The 23,136-nt window shown below is 36.8% G+C and overlaps 1 protein-coding gene across 1 annotated transcript in view; it reads right to left on the reverse strand.

The window, feature by feature from the left end:
* LOC124713937 (negative elongation factor E) overlaps nucleotides 1-23,136 on the reverse strand; it is a 51,185-nt gene continuing 28,049 nt past the window's right edge. Inside the window, exons 3-6 of the mRNA XM_047242984.1 lie at nucleotides 6,644-6,819; nucleotides 6,497-6,551; nucleotides 1,632-1,743; nucleotides 1-266 (exon numbers count right to left, since the gene is read on the reverse strand). Coding sequence (XP_047098940.1) covers nucleotides 187-266; nucleotides 1,632-1,743; nucleotides 6,497-6,551; nucleotides 6,644-6,819 — 423 coding nt within the window. The 3' untranslated portion in view covers nucleotides 1-186. The remainder of the gene's footprint in view (nucleotides 267-1,631; nucleotides 1,744-6,496; nucleotides 6,552-6,643; nucleotides 6,820-23,136) is intronic.

Consider the following 23,136-nt stretch of genomic DNA (forward strand, 5'->3'; position numbering starts at 1 on the left):
TCAGTTTAATAAAATTTTATAAGATTTCAAAATGACATATGACTGTACAACTTAAACAATCACAGTTTCCTGTAGGCAATTTAAAACATATCAAAAAGTTTGAAATTTACACAATTCACAGCAATAAAATTCTCAGTTAATACACATAAGTCAGCATTAGCATACAATGTCTCATGGAAGAAGTATTCATCCAAATATGTCGTCATCATCGTATGTAACTATTTCTCGTTTGTCCTTATGGCTTCCTTTCTGGGAATGGCTGGCAGCTGTAAAAATTAAGCATTTGTAGAAATGATGAATTTACAGTGAGCAATAACATATGCAGTATTAAATAATGACAAAAGCTAAACACATGTACTGACTATTTTTCAACAGCAAGAAAGAGGACTTAAATCAGCACGTAACTTAAAATATACTGAATACTTGAACGAACAAACAAACAAAGTAGAAATATTGATTCAATTGTTTTTATTTGTCTGTATCATTTGTGCCCTTTGTTGACAGTCAAGATTGGGACTATAAGGCCCTTTCTTAAATATAGCCACATATTCTTCATCAAACAAAAAATATTGTACTAGATAGTTAGTCTAACTCTCAAAATTCTGTACAGAAACAAAGAAAATGTTAGGAAATGAAACAAAAAAGTTACACAGGTTGCAAGTTAACCATCTGTACATTTCATTAACCTTATGTTAAACTTAACAGCTGTTGTGCTCATTTAACAAAGCCATTAGGTCCTTGAGCTATGAGTGAGTCTCATGTTAACAGATTGAAGGAGGAAATTTTCAGAGAACCATTTCCCACTCTATGTTCTAATTTATGTTTTATATAGTTCTTTTCATTTCAAAACATATTACCTATTAGATTTCTAGTCTGAATAATCAGACACAGGTTTGCTAAGGTTACAGTCTAAACTTTTGTAATAGTAATGTGCTTGTTTGCATAAATCAAGAAAAAATTACAAAAATGTATATTCAAAATGTTATATGTTGAATGTGATGAAACTTAGGAACAGTTTGGAAAACAATATAGGGCAAAGAAAACAATAAATACAGTTCTGAAGTATAATTGAAGTGTGAATTTAGAACATGAGTGAAATGTACGATATAGATGTATGATTTTTGGTATGGCATAAATACTATCAACACAGAATTTGATTAGTCAGAATAACAATACAGCACACTCAATGATATATGACACTTTTAAAGGTGGTAAGCTCATTAAGAAATGAATCCCTTTCTTCTTCTCAGTATGGGAAGGGGTTGAGGATAAGGACTGGTAGCAGATACATGTCACCTGAGAGCATCAACGTTCAGGATGATATTTGTCCACACGCTGATACCCCTTTTGTCAAGTGGTGTAATCATAAAACCATAATTTACAGCACTGGCAATGTAAACTAATCCTGTCATTTATAAAGATACCACAATAATACATAACATATCATTAATGCTTAGATGTATTTGTACATATAAATCTCAAGAAGTTAACTTCTGTAGTCTTTGTTGACCAAAGGTGAGGAAAGGGCTTCACATAAAATTAAGAGAAATATTTCCAGAGGAAAAAAAATTATATTTTTTTTTCCATAACTAATTCAGGCTTGGTGACGAGGTAAAATTGCCATATAATACCTATTGTAGACCATGCCGATGATGACGACGCATCATTAATGGGCTGTATGACAGGCTGCCTCCTAGCCAAAGAAACTTTTAACTGTATGCCAGATACGATGGATCCATCAGTCTGAAAGGGTAAAAGAAATAATAAATAACTACCACAATCTGATTAACTACCACATAATCGACAATACATGGTATACATAAAGTCCGTGAACACTTTCAATTATTTATTGCATAAGAATAAAAATTGTACAGATGTCATAATACTTATTGCATTTTGAAGAGAAACTCTGAAAGTTTTTTTACAAACATTCGATATGCGAACCACGAGTAGAAGTCAATATGGTAATCAAATTCTTGCCATACACATCCCAGCATGGCCTTGTCAACTGTAGCAGTCGCTTCCCGTATTCTCTCTCGGAGCTCTGCTACATCACATAGTCGAAGCGGTACATACATCAGATCTTTAATGTGTCCCCACAGAAAAAAAGTCACACTGAGTGAGATCTGGTGATCATGGAGGCCATTTCATGATACAGCTGTCCCCTTCTGTAGCATGGCCGATTCATCGACTAATGCAGACTATCAGCAAATTACTAAATTACGCTGTGGCAGTGTACATGGGGGGGGGGGGGGGGAAGCTTTCAGGGATTCTCTTTAAAATGACCTATGTATGATATCTGTACAATGTTTGGTTCTTGTGCAATAAATAATTGAAAGTGTTGCCGGACTTTATGTACACCCTGTATACATAAATCCCACTGACTAAGAATTATTACTCTCTCTGGTCAACAGCATGTGATGATAGGAATTATGAAAATTAAGTGTATACTCTAACAAAAATTATATTAATAAATAAACCACCAACTTTGGGAATATATTTCTTTCCTGTGCTAGCCTTACCAAGCTTTTGTGGGCACAGATTTTTTTTCCTCTTCAATTCTTAACTTGTAGGTTAATTATGTATCACCTATTAGACACATTTATCATTAAACTAAATAATACATCAGACAGAAATCTATTAACCAGCTTATAGACTGAGAATAAGTTGTCCTTAAGACATCCCATAACACTCATGTCATCTAGATCTACATGTACAAAAATTACTCTATAAGTTACCATACAATAATGGGAAAGGGTTCTTCATATAATTAATTGTTGTTATTCATGTCCTCTCTGTGAATCAAGCAAGTGAGAAATAGCACTGTATGTCTCTGTATATACATTACTTTCATTTGTTTTTCCCTTTTAGAGAATGAAACTGTGTTTCTTCCTGTAATTATTGTTCAGGTTCCCTTGAGTAAAGAAAGCTATCCTCAACATAAATGTTGGTTTGAACACCACAATTTTTACCCTAAATGCAAGGTGACTTAAATGAAAAGTTAACATTTCATAAACATCTGTACTAACAATATCAATATTTCATAGTGAAGACAGCGGCAGCTTGTAACCAACTTTGTGGAAACTGTCGGAACTGTGATGAATTGAAGTCTCCCGTCACTATGAAGTCAATGTTGCCACCTAGCATTACAGCCACCACAACTCTTAGAGAGAGAGAGCAGCAAAGCTCGACCAGATTCCATACTGGGCCTGTTTGTAAAGTGCATGCATGGAAAGTGAAAGATTGTAGGATCGAATCTTCGCCAGACGACCCCACCCCCCTCCCTCTCAAGTCTACTTCTATTTAACCTAGTATTCACCTTTCACAGAAGTGTGAATTCACCAGAAACAAATTGACATTTGGGTGCCACATTACACTATATGGCCATGTCACACTATAGGTTCTCTTTTCATGGTTAGGTAAATGGTCGGGGACACAAAAGTTGCATAACTGATTGTAATCTCTCCTTTTTTAACCATGATTCACTAAAATATCCACATTGGTAGTAAACAAATTAATTACAACACGATTTTGTCACGTAATTGCCATGAGATGTCACTCCAAACACCCATTCAATGTGGAGCAGAAAACGTTCATGCCTCCTAAGAAACTTCCTGGCGTGCACTGCTTACATCAAGCTAGTTACACGAAAGTGTTTTCCCTGAATTTTATGCATATTTTTATGCAGAATATCATAAAAAATAGCATTATTACGTAGATTACCTGTGAAAAGCCAGGGCAGATCACTAGTTAATGTATATTCTCGTCCATGTCAGTTTTCACTAGAATTAATAGATTTTTGCCATCATGTAAAAATGAGAAACTCACAGGTATTATACACTCAAGGCTGTCTTCAGAAGCTGATTGCAGATGTTTTTATTACTTCATAAATGTCTACACAGCAAGCATAAAATTTTGATAAAAGTTCCACCATAGCCGCCTTTGGCTTGTTTATTTTGTTAATGGTTTCAGACTACAGGTCTATTTTCAAAGTAATGGGACTGTAAAGGAACTTTCAATCAAGTTTTCCACATTATAACAACCACAGATCAAAAACTACAGAAATGAATAAAGTCCCACATTTAGCACATATTTTCTCTGCATATTTTGTGCTTTATGTCATAATGTGTAGGCCCACTATTTTGAAAAACTAAGTTTGGTTGAAAAGAATATTACTCGCATAAAAATAAAACATCTTGGAAATGTGAGATATTAACTTATGAAGTCCAAGTAAATGTACATTCTACATAGTACGAATTCTTACATTTACATCGTAATATACACGAATTACTTATTGCAGAAAGGCAACTAGTCCAAAATTTATAAATTTCCTTTTTTTAAATGATTATAGCTCTGAGTGAATGAATGCACTGTTTATGGCAAAAAGGAAACCTGTCTGCTTGATAACATGGGTCTAGCAATGACATCAATTTTGTGTATACTGCAAATAGGGAACTAGTTCGGAACATGTTAGTAGAAGTAGAAGATGTTCCTAGACATCTTAAACGCATTCTCACTACTTCAGAATACCCTGATATGAGCTTTTCAGCTGAAAATCTGCATAGTGTCACATGCAACATGAATATTACTGGCTTGACAATGGACACTTAAAGGCTGAGAAAAGCTGTACAACATTTGACCTTTGGAATTCCATTCAAAGAAAGCCTACATACCAGCACTGCCTATAAATAACAATAAAATGGATGACATCAAGAGATTTGTGCTCTCTATCCTGCAAGACAAGATGCAGTTTTACAATTCAGTCACATCATGGCCAACAACAATGACATCTTGTAATACAGATGAAGATAACTGAGTAATGCAATCATACAAAATGTAAAATATTATTCAGAAATATGCAACAATGTTTATTACAATAAAAGACAGTTATATGTACAATTCTATTTTAAAACAAGTATCTTAACCCTAAAATTAATTTGAAAATCCAGTGTACTGTAGGAAGGAACATGTCCAACACCAACAAAGTTGTCTCCCTCTTTCCTCTTGATCCATACTTGACTTTTACAAGAATATAACAATCAATTACACCTATATCAACAAACCAGAAATACTTGTCAGGAGATAAAATGACATTAAACCACTTTTAATCACTTTTTTATCTCTGTTATAAAAGTATGAAATGTGGACATGTTGCCTTTCTGCAGTAAGTGATTTATATATACTCCTGTAATTTGTAATTGATAACCTGGATGTTTCAAAGAGATTACAGCATTCACTGATTGAAATTTGTTAAAACTAGTGGACTAAACTTAAAATACACTGCCAATATGTAAGCAGCGCATCATTAATTACAGCAATGGCAGAAATATTGAGGTGCAAACAATAAAACAAAAAATGAGTAAAGACAACCCCTCATCTTGAGCTGATTGATGTCTGATGTATAGAAGCACTGGTGAGTATGCACATGTACTACAAAAAGTTTAATTCCTACATAATTCTTTGTGTTGTTGCATGGACCCATGTTCTATACACCTGCCAGCTATAGGTGAGTGGTTACCTCTTTTCATTTTTATCTATTGTTGACTACATTAACTATTGTAGGCCGCAAAACCAAATTTCAGTATACTTTGAAGACCAAGCTCAAACTGAAAACTTTTCTTACAGTACATTATCTCTTTATTGTCCACAAATGCATCAGATCAATTAACAAGCCACACAGAGACAGTAGCAAAACACTGTAATGACAATTAAGATGGTCTAAATTTGCTGCATGGTCTACCCGTTACAATTTACATTTATGTTTTCCCAGTTTTTATAACTTAAACAGACAAAAGAAAGGACAGTGTTTTGTGCCACATCTTAACCAACATCCTTTTGTTCATGGCAGTACTGAGTTCTTTATGGACCGGAAGTTCTAACATTAGTATGACATCTTATGCACGATTGTTAAGATATTAAATACTTGTATCACTGAAGTTAAAATTATTTTCTGTGTGAAATGACACATTAATTTAATCTCTATCACAAACAAAGACATAAAACTTCCTTGTTACGTGCACACAATACAAAGTTTTTCACAAGTTCACTATCACAAAATCAAAACCTATTAGTTGTACTTCAGTTTTAATTACAAATCAATATTAAAATTGAAAGATCTAGTCTCAGTAGGTAATAAATAGAGCATTTTGCTACAGACCAAACAAATAGGTGTGCACTATTCATGTAAATTACATAAGAAAATAACAAATGTCCTAAATTGTAGTAATCCTTGCAAAACCACAGGTAAAACATTGTTATGTTCAAACCAACTGTTGGGTTGAGGACAGCTGCACTGTTTTTACATGAAACATAATATGAGAGCAGATTTTCATCACCATCATATACAAAAAGAGAAAGCTAATGATATAAATAGAGTCTGTAAAGGATCATGTCCACACGGACAATTTGTATGCATTCATGAATATACATTAAGAGGAAGCTTTGTACTTGATTAAAACTAATAAACTCAAGATTTTATGAAGATAATTTTAGTTACCTCACTAATAGCATCTGCAGCTGCTTCCATCTTGTCAAAAGTTACAAAACCACGGCTAAAATGAAGCAAAAACAATACATATATTTAGAGAATATATTCTGCAGAATGTAACAGAGGCAACTATGCATGCATCATTTATATTCTCACTTCTTTTCGATTTCCATTGTGACATTGACAATATTGCCATAACGCTGGAATTCTTTCCGAAGATAATCTTCTGTTATTTTATGACCTGCAACAAATATGGTATTTCCCTGCCTTGGCTTATCTGGTCTGCCTCTCTCTTCTCTGTCTCTAGCAGTGACAAAACTTTCATATAGATTCTGAAACAAAATAAAAAAGGGAAATGGTGTTAAAGGTTGAAAGTAGATGGTCTACAAAAATTAACATTCAGTCAACGTAAACACAATAACTGAATGTCAATATTGAAGAAAGACAATTGGATGAAACTGTTTATACTTGAAGCTACAAGAGTGGATCTAGTGTTTTTGTGTGATAAGATCACTATCCTGTCATATTTAATTTTACCACTCATGGCAGCCCTCATTAGACTACACACCTACCGAATAGAATAAGTTACAAATCTTGAAAATTAATACAACTATAATTATAACCCATTATTCTATATTTTGTAAAAAATCATGAGCAAAACTAGGTAACTAGTTCCCAACTATGGAGCAAAAAAAGAAGACTGATACAGAATGGCATATGTTGAATCTGCAGAATGTATCCATATAGCTCGGTTCTCTTCAGCATACTGGCAAATCAACACAGAATTACTACACACTGGTTTTGAAAACTATGTCTTGGTATGATGATACAGTGTACATATACAAGGAATCACCTATGAGGATAGGGAGGAAATGTGCAGTTTAGTATATGTTGCACAATAATGTAAGTCAGTTGCAGAATACTTTTGTTTATACATATTTTTAAGGTAGCCGTACTGAGTGAGGTTCATTCTGATGGATAAAAAAAATTTGGGTATCAAAATTAAAATGTGCTCATATTTTTCTTGAAGAAGGCCCCATGTGGACGACATTTGAACAACACTGCAATCATAAATGAAAACTTCAAAAAAGTGTACAGTGTAGTATCGGATAATCAGTGATTAAAGTTGTGTGAAGTAATGATGCCTCTAACATATCAAAAATATGAACATAGTACACATTACACAAATAATTAACTATGAACAAGCACGGTCCAAGATTTGTGTTACATTTGATGAATGCTTACCAGAAGAAAATGTGAAATAATATAATAACAGGTGAAGTTGATTTGATCTGCTAGATAGGTTGCGGCAAGTGTTTTCTATGAAGCAAAAGGGATTATCTCTTTGGCTGCCTTGCAAAACATAAAGCACTAACTGGCCACTACGAGGAATGATTTCAGAGTCAAATGAGTGAAAAAAAATATGTTTAAGAGGGTTGAATTGCTAAAGGAAGGTTATTTTTTCTGGACACTACATCTGCTCACAGCGTTACTTCCGCAATGGGAAGACTGAAGGATTTGAAGTGTCCTGTCCACAACAATAATCTACTGCGGATACCTTGAACAAAACATTGTGCCCAATGGTTGTGAAAATAGCACAGAAAAAAACATTTCTACAAGGAAGGTAGCAGGAGTGATCCACAAAACTAGCATCCAATATCCTTGACATCAATTTGTTGTAGAATCTTAGAACAAATTTGAGCTCAAGGTATTAGGAACAGCATGACATGTTACATGCTGACCAGCATGGATTCCAAAAATGTTAACCATGTGCAACTATGGTTATTATTGAAAGTATGATTATATGGAGTATCAAGCAAAATTTATGACTGGATAGAGAATTTTTTGATAGGGATGATTTAGAATGTTGTCTTGGATCTAGAGTCATCCACAGCTGTAGAAAGACCTACGAGTGAGCCCAGTGGAAGTATGTTGGGACCCTTGCTATTCATGATGTATATTAATAGCCTTCCAGACAATATAAATAGTAACCTAAGGCTTTTCACAGATGATGCAGTTAACTATAATGAAGTACTGTCTGAAAAACCAACACAAATATTCAGTTGTATCTTGATAAGATTTCAAAGACATGCAAAGATTGGTAATTTGCTTTATATGTACAGAAATGTAAAATTATGTACTTCAAAAAGCAAAAACAACATTGTATCCTATTATTACAGTATTAATGACTCATAAGTGTAATTGGTCAACTCATACAAATACCTGCATGTAACTCTTTGAAGGAACATGAAATTGAATGTAAAGCAGGTGGCAGACTTCAGTTCATTGATAGAATACTAGGGAAATGCAATCTGTCTACACAGGAGATTCCTTACATATCTTCTTCCCCCCCCCCCTCCCCCCAGCATAATGTACATCAGATTCAGATAATGACATGATTGTTAGAAAGATGCACCAAAATAGCTGCTTATAGTAACTAATCTTTATTCATGACAGACTGTTTCGGCATTTATTGGCATTGTCAAATATGTCTTGAGTATTGTGACATCCACATTATGTCATTAGTGAACTGTCTTATAAATGTCACTGTTTTGATAAGACATAAATAAAGGCTAAGCAAGAATGGCTGGAAGACAAATGTAAGGATTTAGGAGCATTTTTCACTAGGGGAAACGTAGATATTGCCTACAGGAAAATTAAAGAGGCCTTTGGAGAAAAGAGAAGCAGTTTTATGAATATCTAGAGCTCAGATGGAATACCAATCCAAAGCAGAGAAGGGAAGGCCAAAAGGTGGAAGGAGTGTATAGAGGGTCTATACATGGGAGACGTTCTTGAAGGCAAGATCATAGAAAGGGAAGTGGATGTAGATGAAGATGAGATGGGAGATATGATACTATGAGAAGAACTTGAAAGAGCTCTGAAAGATGGAAGTTGAAACAACACCCAGGGAGTAGATGATATTTCATCAGAACCACTGATAGCCTTGGGAGAGCCAGCCATGATAAAACTATTCCATCTATTGTGCAAGATGTATGATATGGACAAAATATCCTCAGACTTCAAGAAAAATGTAATAATCCCAATTCCAAAGAAAGCAGTTGCTGACAAATGTGAAAATTACCAAACTATCAGTTCAACAAGAAATGGTTGCAAAATACTGACACAATTTCTTTATGGAAGAATGGGAAAACTGGTAGAATCCAACTTTGGGAAAGATCAGTTTTGATTCTGGAGAAATGGAGGAACACATGATGCAATACTGATTCTATGACTTATCTTAGAAGATAGGTTAAGGAAAGGCAAACCTACATTTATGGTATTTGTAGGCTCAGAGAAGGCTTTCGGCAATGCTGACTGTAATGCTCCCTTTCAAATTCTGAAGGTAGCAGGGGTAAAATACAGGGAGAAAAAGACTATTTACAACTTGTACAGACACCAGATGGTAGTTATGAGTCAAGGGGCATGAAAGAGAAGCAGTGGTTGACAAGGGAGTGAGACAGAGTTGTAGCCTATTCCCCAGGGTTATTCAATCTGTACATAGACCAAGCAGTAAAGGAAACCAAAGAAAAATTTGGAGTAGGAATTAAGATTCAGTAAGAAGAAATAAAAACTTTGAGGTTTGCCAGTGTCATTGTAATTCTATCAGAGACAGCAAAGGATTTGGTAGAGCAGTTGAACAGAATAATGGAATGTAGTAGAATTAAATCAGGTGTTGCTGGGTGAGTTTGATTAGGAAATGAGAAAATTAAAGCAGTAGATGAGTTTTGCTATTTGGGTAGCAAAATATCTGATGATGGCCAAAGTAGAGAGGATATAAAATATAGACTGGCAATAGTGAGAAAAACATTTCTGAAGAAGAGAAATTTATTAACATCTAATATAGATTTAAGTGTTAGGAAGTCTTTTCTGGAAGTATTTGTCCAGAGTGTGGCCATGTATAGAAGCGAAACACGGATGATAAAACAGTTCAGACAAGAAGAGAATTGAAGCTTTCGAAATTTGGTGCTACAGAAGAATGCTGAAAATCAGATGGGTAGATCGTGTAACTAATTAGGAGGTACTGAAGAGTATACGGGAGACAAGACATTTGTGGCACAGCTTGACCAAAAGAAGGTATCAGTGGATAAGACATATTTGAGACTTCAGGACATAAAGGCGTCACCAATTTAGTACTGGAGGGAACTGTGGGAGCAAAAAATTGTACAGGGAGACCAAGAGATAAATACAGTAAGCAGATTCAGAAGGACGTAAGCTGCAGTAGCTATTTGGCGATGAAGAGGCCCACACAGGTTGGAACAGCATGGAGAGCTGTACCAAACCAGTCTTCGAACTGAAGACAACAACAACAACAATATATGTTAATTATGGTTTGACAGTAGTTTGACAGTTCATCTCTTATGGCGTTATATATTTATTACTTAAGTGTATGGCACCCATACCAAATAGGACTAAAAGGGGATACTGAATATAAGAGGGTGGTTTGAAAAGTTCTCGGAATCACCACGAGAGGTCAGAGGTAGCGCAACAAGTTGTTCACGTGATATTCATTGGGTTGTTGCCTGTAAACATGTGCCACATTAGTGCTCTTGGAAGAGAGCTGTGGTGGTGACATGGCTCTGTTGTTGTTCTCGCACAGTGATTTGGGGGGAGGGGGGGAAATAAAATCGAGATTCGAGCAGTGATTAAGTACTTCGTAAAGAAAGGTATGAAAGCAAAGGACATTCACACCGATTTCCAGAATACAGTGGGGGACTCTGCTCCTTCATATTCAACTGTTGCCAAGTAGGCAAAAGAATTTAAATTTGGTTGGAAGAGCTTAGATGATGATCCGCATAGTGGTCGGCCGAGATGTGTCACTACTCCGGAAATCATTGCAAAAGTGCACAAAATGGTGATGGAGGATTGCCGATTGAAAGTGCGTGAAATTGCTCATGCTTGCCACATGTGTTCTGAAATGGTATATCACATTTTAACTGAAGAATCAGAAATGCAAAAAATTATCTGCAAGACTCTTGATGCTGGATCAAAAACACATGTGAATGGACATATCGGAACAATGTTTGGCGTGTTTTAGGAGAAACAAACAAGATTTTTTGCACCGGTTTGTGACCACAGATGAAACTTGGGTGCACTACTATACCCCAGAGACAAAGCAACAGTCAAAGAAGTGGAAAAATGCTGATTCTCCACCACCAAAGAAAGCAAAGACAATTCCTTTGATGGGAAAGGTCATGGCATGTGTTCTGGGATGCGAAGGGAATTCTGTTGGTTGATTATCTCCTCACTGGGCAAACAATTACTGGAAAATACTACGCTACCCTCCTGGATAAATTGCAACAAAAGATACATGAAAAAAGGCCAGGTATAGCAAGGAAGAAAGTTATTTTCCATCAAGACGATGAGTGCCCGCACACATGTGCCATCGTCATGGCAAAATTACATGAAATAAGGTATGAATTATTGCCACACCCACTTTATTCACCTGATATGGCTCCATCAGACTTCCATCGCTTACCAAAATGGAAAAGTTTTCTTGGTGGGTGAAGATTCACTTCACACAAAGAATTGATAGCCGGAGTTGACAACTATTTTGCAGGCCTGGAGGAAACTCATTTTCGAGACGGGATCAAGACACTGGAACATCGTTGGATCAAGTTCATTAATTTACAAGGAGACTACATTGAAACATAAAAAAAGTTTCAGTGATGTAAGTACTTTTTTCTATTCCATTCCGAGAACTTTTCAAACCAACCTCGTATATTGAGAAGGGCAGAACATATGATTACAGGCTTGTTTGACTTGTGGCAGAGTGTGACAAAGATGCTGAAGCAACTGAACTGGAAGACACTTGAGGAGAGACTTAAAAGCCTCCTTACAAAGTTTCAAGTAACAGCTTTAAATGATGAATCTAGGAATATGCTACAACACACCATGTATCGCTCCCATAAGGATCGTGAGTACAAAATTAGATTAATTACAGTGTGCATAAAGGCATTTAAACAGTCATTCTTCCCGTACTCCAAACATCAATGGAATGGGAAGCAGCTCTAATAACTGGTAAAGTAGGAAGTTCCATCTGCAATACACTTCTGAGTGGTCTCCAGAGCATGGATGTAGATGCAGATCTGCAGTTTTGGGTTGGAATGAAATTATTGGAAGAATGCTGAACAAAGTGCATTGTCTATAAGTGAGTGCGTCAAAAAACAAGCGCATTTTTTACATAAAAACAGTCTTTCACAGCTTGGCTGAGAAATTTCCGGTCCCCCCCCCCCCCCCCCCCCCACCATTTCTGAATAACAGAAAATGTGAAAATTCTCAGACAGAACAGATTCTGCAGCTTCATTTTGTGGAGGATAAATAAAAGTGCCAAACAGTTAACATTTTTAAGTTAGCGTTAGTCAGTGATATTGGTGTAAGCAATTCCTGTACGGCATCATATCAATACAACTAAAAGAAATCAGAAAAAATAAATGATAATTGTTTGAAATAATGGATTTTATACATATCAGCATCATACATTTCAAAAATCAAGCTATTTCTTTTTTAATTGTACAAATTAATCAAACTGTAGTACTTAATTGTAACTGATAGATAAAAATTAAATGCTGTTACCACTAGTTGTTAATAAAACATTTGAAATTCTTATCTTCAAATGTTTGTGTACTTGTACATTGTTCATAATGAGTAAGTAATCAACTGTTCCTAACATCATGACAGTATAATTGGTGTATAATGTGTACTGTTCAGTGTGCATTTGGTAAATGTTAAACAACAAACTCTCAGAGCACCTGACAAGAAAATCCATGTGACATATAGCTGCGGTATTTATTACATTGTGGATGAGTTTAAACAACATTATTAAATTTGTTAGGCTATTTTGTGATGTTTTTTGATGAGTTGGTTTTCAACGTTATGTAGTTCTTTAAACTGTGGACAAGTTTATACAATTTTACTTATTTTATTAAGCTGTTTTAATGATTTTTGTGGATAAATGGACTTCAACACTATTTATTTTATTACACATACTGCTGATGATGCCTGTTGCTACATTCTTCTCTATATAATTAATACAACAGTTTCAACCTCCCTCTAACCATGATCCTTCTCCCTTTCCTCTCAAATAACCCCTGGTAATCTTCCAGGAATTCCTCACTTCTGACCTGGTCTCACCTTCCTTTCCTAAGACCCTTCCCAGTAAGTCCAACATAATTTCTATGGAACACACTGCTATCCGCAATCTGAAAGAATCCAGATCTTATCATCCTTCCTGCAGATGAAGGCTCCACCACAGTGGTCAATAATTGTAGTGCCTATGTGGCTGAGAGTCTCTGTCAACCTTCACCCACCTCTGCATACGAACTTTACAACCACAATCCCATCCCAGATGTCCAACATGACTTCAAGCATCTCCCTTCTCACACTAGCAACCCCCTGCACTCCTGCGTTTTACCTACTCCCTAAATTCCAAAAACCTAACCGCAGAGGTCTCCCTGCTGGTCATCCCATTGCAGCTGGGTACAATTCTCCCACAGAATGGACCTCTGCCCTCAAAGACTGACAACTCCAAACTATTTTCTGTAACCTACCATCCTACATTCAAGACACTGATCACTTTCTTCACTGCCTCTCCACAGTTCCTGCCCCATTCCCCAGACTCATTGGTGGTCACTGTGGATGTGACAACCTCATACACCAACATCCCCATGTCATCTTTCCAATGACCTTCTGATACCAAACCCACAACCTCTTTCCTCCTAACTAACCACATCCTGACCCATAATTATTTCACTTTCAAATGCCAAATTTACAAACAATATCCATGGTATCTCTGTGGGTACTCACATGGCACCATCCCTTGCCAACTTATATATGGGCCTTAGGAATCCTTCCTAGCCAGTCAACACCTAAAACCTGTTGTCAGGTTCAGATTCAATGATGGCATTTTCATGATCTAGACAACCTTTTCTCTTTCCTCCATAACCTCAACACATATTCCCAAATCCATTTCATCAGGTCCTTCCAAACTCATTGAGCCACCTTGCTAGATGGCAATCTCCATCTCTCAGACAGCTCCATAGCCATGTCAGTCCATATCAAGTGCACCAACTGCCAACAGGAGCTCGACCCTGACAGCTGTCACCCATTGCATGCCAAAAAGTCGCTTCCTTACAGCCTTGCTATCAGTGGATATCACATCAGCAGTGGCAGGCAAGAGTTGTCAAAATATACTGACAACCTTACAAGAGCCTTCACTGGCAGATATATATCCAGCTCATCCATAAACGAGTCTCCCATGACATCTGCTCCTCTGGCATCAATAAACCTGTTAGCCAGCCATCGACCAGCACTCCTCTCATCACACAGTATCATTCTGGCCTTGGAAAGCTCTGCCTCATCCTCCACTAGGGCTTCAATTACCTCTTGTTGTGCCCTCAGATGAGGGATATCCTACCCAAATCATCCAAAGTAAGTAGTGCTCCTCTGTCAACTCAACCTACAAGATATTCTTCTCCATCCCTATACCAATCCTATTCCCCCCAATCCTACACCCGATGGGTTGTTCCCTTGTGGTCGCCACATACACACTACTACCACCTCCTACTGCAGTCCAGTCACAGGCATTTCCTACCCAATAAAAGTCAGGGACAATGTGGAACCAGTCAAATTACATATCAGCTATGCTGCAAATATTACTGTGCAGCATTCTATTTGAGCATGACTAGTAATGAACTATCTACTCACGTGAATGGCCAAACTGTGCCAAACCACAAGCTTGACCATCAAGTTGCTGAACATGCTGCACACCACAACACAAATGACTTCACCAGCTGCTTCACTACATGGGCCATTTGGATACTCCTTTCACGGACAAGTTCTCTGATCTATGCAGATGGGAACTGTTTCTCCAACACATCCTTTACCCTCACAGCTCCCTTGGCCTAAACCTCTGTTAACCTGGTCCCACTGCCTCAGATTGTTTTTCCTTTCTCTCATCTGTTCACACCACTTGTCCCTTCTCTCTTCTGTTCACACCACTTCTTCTCTGTCCACATCATGCACAGCCTTCTCCCACTGCTCCTCACCCCCCCCCCCCCCCCCCGACATTCTCTCTTCTCTTCTTGTCCCTGTTTCACTCTCTCACCCCCTTTTTCAACCCCTATCCCTTCTCTCCCCCCTCTCTTTCTCTCTGTTCATCTTCACCTTTCTGTCCTTTTCCTCCCTTGCCCCCCTCCCCACAAACTCCCTCTTCCTCTTCCTGCATCTCTCTTTGTTTCAAGCTCTGTACTCTTTTCATCTTGCTTGTGGTCATGAAGTCATCTGTCCCTTCCTTATGTACTCCCCGCCTTCATTAGACCAGACAGTACCAATAATTAGTCTCGCCATGGCCATTTTCTCTTATGTGTTACTGTGCTTCATGCATTTATCCGCTATAGGTGAGTGGGGTTGCTTTTCCTTTATTTTAAATATGACAGTGGAAAATAACATGGAAAATGGCCTTATGGGCTGAAACCAGTCATGGTTTTTACAGTAAAAATGAAAATTGGTATTAGGACTGCCACTGCATTTCAAACTAGTTGAGAAACCTGGCGTTGACTGGGTATTTATTTATTTATTTCAATCTTTGTCCATCTCCTCCTTCTTTCCCCTTGCTGTCTGTCCATTTGCTTGCCTCTGTATTTCACACATATTTAACATATTTCACTCACATTTGTACACATATTTCACCTGCACATCTAGTAATTTTGTCCTGCAGTTTCATTTTCACACAGTTTAATGTTTATGACGTTATATCTCCAGAGCTATGTGCTGTATAGTGATATAATACTGCAGGTACATCCAGTTGTATATGCGCCTACTGTCTGTGAAATGTGTTGTGAACAGAGTTAGTAGTAAAGAAGTAAAATTAAAACACCATGCATGATGTGGCAGTTCTTCACACATCTTGGTTTTTAACAGCATATCACCTGAACTATTTGTCATACAATGATATATTTTTGTATGTATGTATGTGCATATGTGGATACTGTCTGCAAAATTTATCAAAAATACTGTAAGTAGAGACAATGGAATAAAAGAAAAATCATGCTTCATGTGGCAGTTTTACTGAATGGACAACAAACTTATTTCCTTTCCTTATTCTGTGGGGGTGTCAATGAGAAAAAGTTTCATAAAGGTTTGAAATTATGTGTAAAGTTTCTAGTAAGTCTCTAAGTGCTCTCATTCTCAAACACTGGATAGCTTAAGTATAGGTATTCTCGTATCTTGGGCTACACTGCTTTTTCAGCCTCACCCCCACAAATTTGATATATGGTTGGTTCTTTTCCCCAGAGGTAATTCTTTCCAGACAGTAAATGATATGTGTACCAAGTCTGGTTGAAATTGGTTCAGTGGTTTAGGAAGAGATGTATAATACACTTACATATACATATACAAACACACATTCTTTTTTTTATAATTTGTATGGATTAAACAATGAAGTCACAAAATATAGTGGATTTTCAGGTGAAATTGGGTTATTTTAGTACACAGTTTGTGAGGCAACTTAGTTGATGGACGCACCTAGCAAAAGATAGAAATCAAATCACGACTGCAGTACAATATACAACATTGTGCAGCTAAATATGTTCATTCCATCACGTTCTCCGGCAGACTATGTAGTCCTGGATCCTCCCCCCAGCCCACTTTATTTTCTTTTGTGTATTAACAATTTAAGCCCTTTAAAATAAGTTACAGAGAATTAAATGCAATTGTGATTGTGATGATGATCATATTAATATTATGATTTAATGGAGGAACAATCAGTATCATCACACATCATACACATGTATAATTAATCAATAAATACACAAAGGAAAAGTTGACATGTGGAAGAGTCAATGAAACTGATTATAAGTGGGGGGAGAGAGAGAGAGAGAGTGAGATAGATAGATAGAGAGAGAGAGAGAGAGAGAGAGAGAGAGAGAGAGAGAGAGCCTTTGTAGCTCAGTGAATGAATTAACAAAATACAATTTGAATGAGTGATCAAACTGCTGCACTCTTGTAGCTGAGTGCCTGATTGGAAGAAACTAAAGAGGTTGTATTACAGAGACTGGCATTGACTTCTCTATGGTGATGATAACACCTCATAACTACCCATCTCAGCAAAATTTGGAATAGTGCAACGTCATTCAATCATGGGCTCAGATGGTAGCCTGTGGAGTTCAGTTATGGGTTCTACTTCTGGCTTGGTGAGGACAACCAGAGAAGATATGTATAGAGGCCTGCTGCTTTGCACCAAATGCCTGTATCACAATGCTCTAAGACCTGATGATGTAATGTGGTGTGCAACTGACTTAAATGGTAAGTCACTCCTGGTACTGACTGTAGGCACATCAACAACAGTCTACTATACTGAATAGATCCTGGTGTTCTTGACTTCATTCTCTAGACAATACTCCAGCAAAATACTGTCTTATTTTGCCCAGCTCTCATACAAAAGAATTGCCTGTAAGCCACACATCATATTCTAGCCTTTAGCATTAGTTGGTCTCTTGCAAATAAAAATGCTATGGCATGAAATTCATCATACACACTTAAAAAAAAAAAAAAATTTCACTAATTTGGAAATGCATATGGTCAGTGAAGATATCTAGGTTTGCATCAAGTCTAGTGATCTATTTGCAAAATTGAGGGGAGGGGATAATCTGAGTACAACACAAACAATGGATCACACTTCAAGCAACAGGTAACATGAACTGCTCACTGAAATAGTAATCATTTAATATTATCAACACTCACTTCCTCAACATCAAATGTCACTCAATTTGGAACTGCAGTTCCAGTTAAAAAAAACATCCGTAGTGTGCACAACAAAAATTTGTACTGTAAACCACTTTTCCTGTTGACTTTGACATTACTTCAGTTACTCATAAGTGAGGACATTTTAGTCATCCATTCATTCATCATGTTCTGTAGGATATCATGGATGTGCAATGAGTTAAGGGTACACATTAATGACAGAGAAGAAACCATCAGAGACTTAATCTGCACACTACGATGGCTCTTAATTGCCACTTTTTCAAGTTTTTGGTTTTTCAGACTACCGAGGTTTGGTTCCATTCAATGTGAAAATACTCTGTTTGGAATTTTAGCTCAGTAGGATAATGGGAATGAGTGTCCCTAGACACTCGCTCTTGCAAATACAGAAAAGAAAGAGACAGCCATCAGCTTCTCAAAATATTAATTCTACATGAGAAATGCATTCATTACCAAATGCAGGCTGGTTTTTTACTCCTGTATCCTTAGCTGAATGTGTTCTCACTCCACAGATTGTATTCTCTGGATGATGTGATGGGTCAAACAACCCCCTTCCAGGGAGAGAGAGGTTAGTGGGAGCAGAGTCAATCCATTTTATCACCTCACTACCCAATCCAGATCACCCAGTGGTCTTTCATTTTCAAGGAAATTTAGTATTTGTAGCCAGTACAATGTCCTCATTTTCAGTTTGTTTATAGGTGAGAATTCCCCCTCCCCCCATAGGTGTAAAATAAGTGGAAGCAAATTCTCAACCCCCAAACATTAATAGTTTTCTTTTACAATTTCTGGGTATTTAAATTAGTGTAGCACTTGTTAGGAGCAGCTGACATTTTGGGGGAAGGCAACACAATACCACCCCGACAGAATTCCTAAAGAACCACATTTCTAAATGTTCCGGAGTTTTAAACAGTTCCCCAGTTGGATCTCTGGGGGCAACAGTTCTGAATGGATCCAGGTTTAAGATTAACACAAGGAAGAATGTCCGAAGTATATACGAAGCAGGAAAATTAGCAAATGTTATCCAAGAAACGACAGGACTAAGAATTGATATACTTGGTATAGCAGAAACTTTGTGGCCTGACAGTGGAAGGTGTTCTACAGCTGGATGTGCACTGTTTTATTCTGGGAATCAGGACTGTAATCATAAAGGAAGCGTGGGTGTTCTTGTCTCAGAGCACTGTTCCAAGAGTGTTACATATTTTGTGCCACTTTCCAATAGAGTTGCCTTGTTAAAACTCAGTGCCAAACCAGTTAACCTCAATTTTATTCAAGTATATGCACCAACTGCAGATGCAGATGAACAAGAAGCAGACTCTTTATATGACCAAGTCAAAGAAGTGTTCGCACTTACAAAACATCACAAAATTAATATAATAATGGGAGATTTCAATGCCAACCTGGGAAATGGCATTATGAGGACCTCGTAGGTCCTTTTGGTTTAGGAACATGAAATGATTGAAATGAGAAAGATGATTGTCTGCTACAATACTGCCAAGAAGAAAACACAAAAGTCACTAATACGTGGTTCAAATTACCACCATGATGACTTTATAGATGGAAATCTTCAGCTGACAACAAAAACAACATAGTCTGTAACCAGATAGACCATATTTTAATTAATACGTGTTTTGGAACTTCAGTTAGAAAAGTATCCACTTTTCCTGGAGCAGATGTTCCATCTGACCATATACTACTAATAGCTTCTCTAAAAACAAAACTTGTAAAACACAAAAAACCAATTCAACAAAGGAAGATAGCTTATAAAAAACTCAAAGAGCCAGAATTAAGAAGTGAAGTTAGCAAGGACATCAACAATAAAATAGTGACAATGAAACCTCTGATTGACCAAGAAAACAGTACCAGAGTATGGGAAGAGATGAAAAATGTTATGCTAACCCCTGCTCGAGAAATAATAGGATATAAAACACAATATCGAAAACAGAAATGGATGACTGACGAAATTCTTTCATTGATGGATGAAAGGGAAGGTATAAAGCCTAGTTAGATCAAATTAAATACAATAGTATCCAGAAACTCATAAGATCAAAGGTTAAAGCAGCAGAAAATGAATGGCTACAACATGAATGTGAAGAAATTGAAAGGTTGCAAACTTCACATGACAATTTTAACTTACATAAAAAGTTAAAAGAAACTGCTGGGATATATAGGAGAGAAAACATCTCCTTATTAACCAACAAAAATAATAAAATAGTTCTAGATACCATTGAGAAGAAAGAGATATATATGGGAAGATGATAGACCAAATGTTGAGATTTCTAGGAACAACAGTTTAACAGGACCTCAAATCATGAAAGAAGAAATTGAGGAAGCCATCAAAAACTCAAAAACCAATAAAGCCACAGGGCCTGATGAAATTCCAATCGGACTTATTAAACTCCTGGACGATGAAGGCATCAAAGTCTTACACAAACTGTTTAACAAAATTTACGACACTGGTCCTTACCCTGCCAAATGGCTATTATAAACTTTTATTCCCTTACCAAAGAAGGGGAATGCAAGAAGATGTGAAGATCACAGACTCATTAGTCTTATGAGCTATTCTTTGAAAATATTTCCGATAGTCATCGGCAAACGCTATACGAAAAATGTGAGAAATTCATTAGTGAGGCACAGTTTGGATTTAGGAAAGGTTTAAGTACAAGAGAAGCAATAGTCACACTACAACTTCTACTACAAAAGTGTTATGGTCAGGGTAAAAATGTAGGCCTCTGTTTTATTGACTTTGAATAAGCATTCAATAGAGTACAACATTATAAACTCATGGAAATTCTCAAAAGAATTGATATAGATGAGAAAGATGTCCACTGTATAGAGAATTTATATTGGAATTAGACAGTGTAGGTTAAATTTGATAATGAGGTCACATATCTGGTCAATATATGTAGAGGAGTCCAACAAGGATGCATAAAGTCACCCCTGTTATTTAACTTACTCTCTGAGAGTATTTTTCAGGAGGCATTTGATGATGTAGAAAAATGCATAAAAGTTAACAGAGTGTATATCAACAACATTCACTATGCTGATGACACCTTACTGATAGCTGATAATTTAGATGACTTTCAACAACTCATCAACATAATAAGAGATTACAGCAATACTCTAGAACTGAATATAAACATAAAAAAGACTAGCTTTATGATTGTCACATGAGAGTCTGACTCATTTAAAGACGCAAATCTATGAGTTCAAGGGTCTGTAATACAAAGAGTCAACAAGTTTAAATACCTCGGAACCTGGCTTTGTGAAGACTGGTGAACAGACTTGGAAAAAAATGTCGCAGAACGCCCGAAAAGTCTTCAAAAAATTTAAGAATATCCTTACAAGCACAGACCTAGGAGCCGATTTGTAAAATACTACATCTGTGCTTCTATATGGCTCTGAAGGATGGACACTAAATATGACAACAATGAAGAAATTAGAGTCCTTTAAAATGTGGATTTATTGCAGAATGCTTAAAATACCGCGGACTGCAAGACTAACCAACACTAAAGTACTGGAATGACTGAACAAGCAGCGAGAAATGTTGACAGTGCTTAAAAGAAGAAAAACTGCATACCTAGGACATATAGTACGGAACACCAAATATATGCTTCTGCAGTTAATAATAGAGGGGAAGATTGAAGGAGAAAGAATACAAAGGTGAAGAACAACATCCTGGTTGGACAATATAAAGCAGTGGACAGGACTATGAAGTATAGACCAGATATTACATACTGCAGTTCACAGAAGAAGGATGCAACATGTGGTCGCCAACATCTATTAATGGATAAGCAGCAACAGCAGCAGCAGAAAAAGAAGAAGAAGAAAAAGAAGAAGATGCACATGACTTGCCTATATTTTGCACATAATTAATACCATTTAAGAAGATAAGTAGTTTTTATCAATCAACAATAGGCTTTGCAAAAACATGAAAATTCAGCTATGACAACTATCAGGGTTGTCTGAAAAGTTCTTGGCCTCGCCCAGAGATCACAGTACTACTTACATGATTTTTCCCCTTTATGTTGGTACCTATGTTAGTACATGGAAGATAGAACTGTAAGTCATTCCAGGCAGCAGTTGACTGTAGGCAGCCATTTGAAAAAGTTATGGTGCACATGGTGTCGAAAATTAAAAAAAAATCAAGTACTGTGCAGTGATTAAATTCTTTGTAAAGGAAGATTTAACACAGACCAAAATTCATTTGTGACATGTAAATATGTATGGCGTCTCTTCACCTTCAGTTTCCACAATGAATAAATGGTTGGCCAAGTCTAAACATTGCCATGAAAGCATCCAAGATGATCCACGTGAAGGATGTTCTAAAAGTGCAAGCACACCAGAAATCATCAACAAAGTGCATGATGTGATTTTGGAAGACTGTCATATAAAGATGCATGAAACTGCTAATGTTCTTGGGATATCAAAAGAATGTGTTGGTCACATCTTGCACCATGAATTGAAATGAGAAAACTTTGTGCAAGATAGGTGCCGCGTGTGCTAATTGTGGATCACAAATGCTTTCGCAAGATTCTTTCCGAACATTGCTTGGCGCTTTTCAAGAAAAAGAGAAGTGACATTTTACGTTGATAAGCGACAGTAAATGACACACAGATTCACCACTACACACCGAATCCAAATGGCAATCTATGCAATGGACAGAAGCTGGTTCTTCAGCTAAAAGAAGGCAAGAATGGTGCCATTGGCAGGAAAGAACATGGCACCGGTGTTTTTGAAAGCGAAAGGAATTTTGTTGATAGACTACTCTGAAAAAAGTAAAACCATAACTGGAGAATACTACTCTAAACTTCTAACGAAACTGGATGAAACATTTGTGAAAACAGATCATTCTTAAAGAAGAAAGAAATCATCTTCCATCAGGACAATGCACC

Source organism: Schistocerca piceifrons, chromosome 1 (genome assembly GCF_021461385.2).
Source record: "Schistocerca piceifrons isolate TAMUIC-IGC-003096 chromosome 1, iqSchPice1.1, whole genome shotgun sequence".
NCBI lineage: Eukaryota > Metazoa > Arthropoda > Insecta > Orthoptera > Acrididae > Schistocerca > Schistocerca piceifrons.